At 38.4% G+C, this 6,000-nt stretch overlaps 1 protein-coding gene across 1 annotated transcript in view; it reads left to right on the forward strand.

Annotated features, from left to right (window-relative positions):
• Positions 1-5,787, forward strand: part of nf2a (NF2, moesin-ezrin-radixin like (MERLIN) tumor suppressor a) — a 41,498-nt gene extending 35,711 nt beyond the window's left edge. The window contains exon 16 of the mRNA XM_080738053.1: positions 1,333-5,787. Within this exon, the coding sequence (XP_080594179.1) occupies positions 1,333-1,383 (51 nt within the window). The 3' untranslated portion in view covers positions 1,384-5,787. The remainder of the gene's footprint in view (positions 1-1,332) is intronic.
• The last annotated feature ends 213 nt before the right edge of the window (positions 5,788-6,000 follow it).

Consider the following 6,000-nt stretch of genomic DNA (forward strand, 5'->3'; position numbering starts at 1 on the left):
CAATAAAACAGCAATCACACTATATACAAAAATACTATATTGAAGAATAAAAAATAAAAAAAATGAATACGTCATGATAGTTAGACGGTGTTAGCTAACACAGGGAAGCTGACAACCCTCGCCAAAAACCCCAGGACAACGATCCACTCGTCCCAGACTCTTCGCCCCTCCTGGTCCTCAAACTGTGGAATAAATTGCAATTAGAACTGCAGACTCACTCCCTAGTTTCTGCCGTGGTCTGAAGACGCACCTCTGACCAGTGACCATACATTTTTTATGTTATATGATATTTATAGTTTTTTACTGAATAGGTGCTTGGTCTACCCACGTTATTTTTTATATTTAGATTTTTAGATTACTTTTTTCCATGCATTTGATGTATCAATGTTGCATTGATGTATAAACTTGCTTATTGTAAGTCACTCTGGATTAAGAGTGTTTGCTAAATGCCTACAATTGTAAATGGTTATTTTATAAAACACAGAGGAATTTATCCTCTTGTGGGCAGGAGAGGAACGTCCTCTAATGGTGAAAAGAAGAATAGCCTACTAAGTGTAATCAGTTACGGCTTTGAGTTAATGTTACCTCTATTCACAATTTCACTTGTCACTGCTATTTTTAATCTCCAGTGCAGGAATTCCAAAGAGAAATGTCTCAATATGAAAAGGTCTGCACTGAGCAGGATGTAAAGTTGGGTACCAGCAATGCAGCACCCTGTGCCGTCAAACAATCTGCTTTACTTTACCGAGTTACACCCAAAATAACTTGGCTCTCTGCTGAGTAGGTACGAAGAAGTATTACTCCGCTCTCTCTCTTTCGCCCTCTCCGTGTGTCTCTCTCTCTCTCTCTCTCTCTCTCTCTCTCTCTCTCTCTCTCTCTCTCTCTCTCTCTCTCTCTCTATCTCTCTCTCTCCCCCCCCTCTCTCTTTTTATCTCTGTTTGACAGCCGTGGCAGGGACGCCATGTTTCCCGGCAGGCAGCACAACACTACTTTATCCCCCCACCCCCACCCTGACAACAAACACTCAACACCTCTTACAAATTTGCTCTAACATTAAGAAAATGCGTGTCCGGGCGGGGTAAATACTGTACGCCTAGGTGTTTGTATCAGAATAGAAAACGCAGTGAGCGACGTGGCAGTTTTGTTTTGAGTACGACGGGGGTTGAACAGAATAATCCTCAAATAGGATGATGTCTCCTTGAAAAAACTTCACTTTCATGTTTGCCATTATTCTTTATGCAGGTTAGAATCCTGGATCCTGCTGTAATCGCTTTAATTCCATCATCTTTTTAAGGCTAATCCATCTCTTTGTTCCTGTCTCTTTTCTTACAGTTGACACTACAGAGCACCAAGTCCAGAGTGGCCTTTTTTGAGGAACTTTAAAAATGTGCGTGCAGATGTGTTGTAGTGGATAGACATCTGCATGCACCTGCTACAAGCCTGTTCTTTCCACATTCCTAGTCAGTTCAAATGACTGACCGACCGCACTACTACAAGGCCTTGCGCTTCACTTCCTGGGAACCACTGTGCAGCTTTTACGCTTTACGAAAACCCTGGATTAGTTGTTGCCTTTGGCCTGCGCCAACCATCACCTGGGGCCTTGTGTGTTAACATTGCAATGGCAAAAGGGTACATGCATATTGCATGTTTAAATAAATAGCCCTGTACTGTATATACGATAGTAGCAACCACCTGTGTGAGTGAGCAGTTGTACCATGAGTAAGACGCACGCACGCACACACACACACACACACACACACACACACACACACACACACACACACACACACACACACAGTGTTGAATGCTTTTCAATTTTACGTTGAAATAACTGATTTATATGTGCTGCTTCACATGGCAATAGCTATTCTTCCACACATTAATCCATTAAGACGTGGAATTAGTTGATACTTTAGCTATAAAAAAATGCAGATCTATCTATTTTTGAAAAACCTTAGAAGGATTTAGAAGACAAAGAATCGGGTCAAGAATATTCAAAGACTTAATAGTAGACTAAATAGGTGAGCTTGTATATCTCATAGGTATATCTGCTATTTTTGATATATATATTTGATAGTTAAAAAGCATAAAATAATGGTTAAAGAAGTAATATGTTCCAGGTCTTAACTCATTGAATGCCATTTCAAGATGGCCCCCAAGTACCAGACTGCCACTATCCTAGATTTCTAGTGCACGGATCAATTTTTAGTGCACGGATCGTGCACGCCCATGCCCCATATATGCATCATATGTGTAGTACTTTTTAACAGCTTTCAAACAAAAAAATCCGCTTGGAAATCCGTTCAGGCATTCATGAGATAGAAGCCTTCAAAGTCAGACAAAACAAACACTGCCACCTTCCAAATTTCTAGTGCACAGATCAATTTTTAGTGCACGGATCGTGCACGCCCATGCCTAGATCATGCACCATATGTGTAGTACTTTTTAACAGCTTTCAAACAAAAAAATCCGCTTGGAAATCCGTTCAGGCATTCATGAGATACAAGCCTTCAAAGTCAGACAAAACAGCCATTTTTGACATTTTGAAAGATGTGTTTGTTATGGGGCTAAACATGCAATTTCGCAATAAACCCTTTTGCAAATCCCGCCCCATTCTGCCCTGTTACTATGATGGGACATTAACCCTGGGCAGATTGTTTTTATAGTGGAAGTGGATGGGATTTTTTTTCCCTTCATAGCCTCATTACAGCTATATAAAGTACCAAAGGAAAAACACCTAGGTGATATTAATAAAAAGGGAAGACAAAGGTACAGTAGTTACATTGCAAAACAGGGGATTTACCCGAAAATATATGTTTTAATTTGTTTAATCCCAGTGGGACAGAATCCTCTTTGCAGATTCTTTTATAGTGGTAGTGGATGCGATTTTTTTTCCCTTCATAGCCTCATTACAGCTATATAAAGTACCACAAAAAACACATCTACGTGATATTAATAAAAAGGGAAGAAAAAGGTACAGTAATTACATAGCAAAACAGTAGTTTTCCCCCGAAAAATAAATGTTTTAATTAGTTTAATCCTCTGGACCAGAGATAGAAAGAGAAGCGCATTGCATCTTGGGTACTAGGAAGAGGACAGAGAGAATGTTTCTCCTCACATAATAGGCTGGCTTTTCGTAATTCTGCCCATTTAAATTATATGTACCCAATCGTGACTCTTAGACCATTGATAAGGTACATGTGAACTAGTTTGTTGAAGCTTATTCGTTATGATGAGCGAGATCGCTTGACGCTTGCCGTCGCTATCACCGTACCGGCCGATCTCCGTGTCGCGCAGTGCGGACAGTTTTTGAAAGCCTGAAGCAACATTCTCCACTGCACAAACTCCACCCCCGATAGCAAAAAGTGAATGATTTTTTCTGGTTGGCCAGTCAGGGAGTCTCAGGGACCAATCAGAAGGCTGACAAACGGTCTATTGCGATCATGCCTAATACATTTGAGGCATTTTTAGAATTTTTTTTATAAAAAAAAAATTTGAAAAAAAATTTTTTTTTTTTTTTTTTTTTTTTTTTCAAAATGGCTTCCAACTCGGGAAACTCGGGCTGTGGCAGCCTGGGAGTACTGTAATAACTCGTGAAACTCGTGCCTTGGCAGTCAATGAGTTAATGGGTAAAAAGTAAAAAATAAATAAATAAATAAATACAAATACAAACCTTCATTTTAACAATAACGTAATACATAAATTGTTCAAGGGTTTATTATGCAAAACCTGCCTGAAGCAGCATCACAAATCCCCACCATCCAACCCTCCTCCCACCCACAACCTCTATTAATCTTTCACAGTTTTCAGAGTTAACGGTAACACCATTAGCATGATACCATTCAACTACTTCAAGCCTATATAGACAGTAAATAACAAAAAACTAACTTTGATTCAAACCCAAATTTAAGTGCAGGTGGTGAACGTTAAAAGGAAAGCACTCGTGCTGTTGTTTATTTCGTTTAATTGGTGTTGATTATAATAATGTACAAGGCAGACTATATTTACCACACAACTAATACTGACAAAGATTCCTTTTCTGTCTATTTTGGTTCCTTTTCCTACACTTTACAGCAGTGGTTCTCAACCCCAGGAGGGTCCCCAAATTATTTTGGGGGGGTCCCCAGATGATTAACTTAACATGCAATGTTGTTTTCTCACTCAACAGTAAACACACCAACATAAGGTTTACGTGTATAGAGGGTATCTACACATTTCTAAAGTGACAATTTAAGGACTACCTCTAAAATGACAAATTAAACATTGACCAAATTGTCAAATATTAGAGGCAGACATTTTGAAAATAGCTGATCTACTGAGCATGTAGATCTACTATGTTCACAATAGAACTATGTTATACAAAATGTAATGCCTCAACTCTCAGTGATCGTCAGGTTGGGGGACCCCAGTTCAAATATGATTATTTTAGGGGTCGTGGCCTGAAAAGGTTGAGAACCACTGCTTTATGCATTATGCATTACGCAGACAAGAACCGGCCTGACACCCCCACACTGTCCATCCATGGCCTTCTTTACCCAGATAAACCCTATATACTCCCTTGACTGGAGTCCCCGACAGTCTGAGATTTCCCCAAATCCCTTTGCCGAAAATGGCCGAACTACAAGCTCACAACGTTGTGACCTTGTAGATCTGCTATTTTTGAATATTCTCCCCCAGAATAGTGACCCTTGGGTTCATGACATATTAATATGAATTAATATTAATATTTAGTGGTGGTGAGTAAAGGGACATTCACACTGAGCACTATAACTATAACTTTAACTATAAAATATATAGTTTTAAAAATCGTTCTAAGCCAAGTGGATGGCATTGTTCACACTAACTATAAAAAAAAAAATACAATGGTGAAAGATATTTATCTTTATAGTTATCGTATAGCTTTCTTACATTGGGTTGTAGTTTTCACGTCCACGCATTGTTGACCAGGAACGTTAGTGAAGGCTTCTTTTGGTTCCATTTTGTGAACTTTCTGAGCCAGAGACCCATAAGGGTCTATTTGTTTCCATTTGAGATAAATGAACACTCGAGGATTTTACACTATTAGAGGTCATATTGAAAAATGTGATAGTTTATTTATATTTAACTCACACATGCAGAATTTTGTATCTGAGTGAGTGAGTGAGTGTGTGTGTATATTGTACAGTATGTGCATGAAGAATTCTGCCTTTCCACACTCAGCTTTTAGCTGGGAATCTATGCAAAGTTTGATGCACGAGGCCTCTGAACACTTACGTTTACATCTTCTGGTATAACCAGAGACATCATGTTACACATCTCTGGCTACCTCAAGCTACTCGACGGTTTGATCTTCTCGCGAAGATCTTCTACCCTTGAAGGTACGATGGGGCAGTCCTTTAGACTAGCTGATGCTTTTAAATAGATGACGGAACTGTGAATCTTGCATGGATGTCGTCGTCGTGGGCTGCATCTGACATCTGACTTTGGGAGCCTTTTTTGTACACATTTTCTTTTTTTTATCGGGGTGATGATGATTTGCAGTATGAAGACATAAATGTTTTGAATGAATTTTGTTGTTTTGGATTAATATGTTTTCTTTCTTCTGTGAGAGCAATTTATTTTGAGAATACTAATGTGTGGAAAATATAAATATATATCATTTTGTTCTTCCTGTCTTAAGTAATTAGTGAGCAATATTTTCTTTCTATTTTTTTACTTTGGGTGAAGTTACTTTTCTTTTTCTTAAACACATTTTTATAGAGACAATGAAATGTATTTTTTGTGTATAATAAATGAACATAAAGTGTATCATTGTTTTTTTATCATTTTCATCCTGAAATACCTAATGCTTACATTTTTTTGCCCTCATTAGTGTTGGCATGTTTTTTTGTAAAGTTGCTTGTAATTATTGGTAGTTACAGGTTGTATATTTGCGGGAGGAGCTTGTTTCTAAAATGTAGTTGCTACATTTGGGCTTGCTTCCTAATGTTTAAATCAGTGGTTCGTAAACATTTTCATGTC

The sequence above is a fragment of the Nannobrachium achirus genome (genome assembly GCF_963921795.1).
Source record: "Nannobrachium achirus genome assembly, chromosome: 12".
In the NCBI taxonomy this organism is placed as follows: domain Eukaryota; kingdom Metazoa; phylum Chordata; class Actinopteri; order Myctophiformes; family Myctophidae; genus Nannobrachium; species Nannobrachium achirus.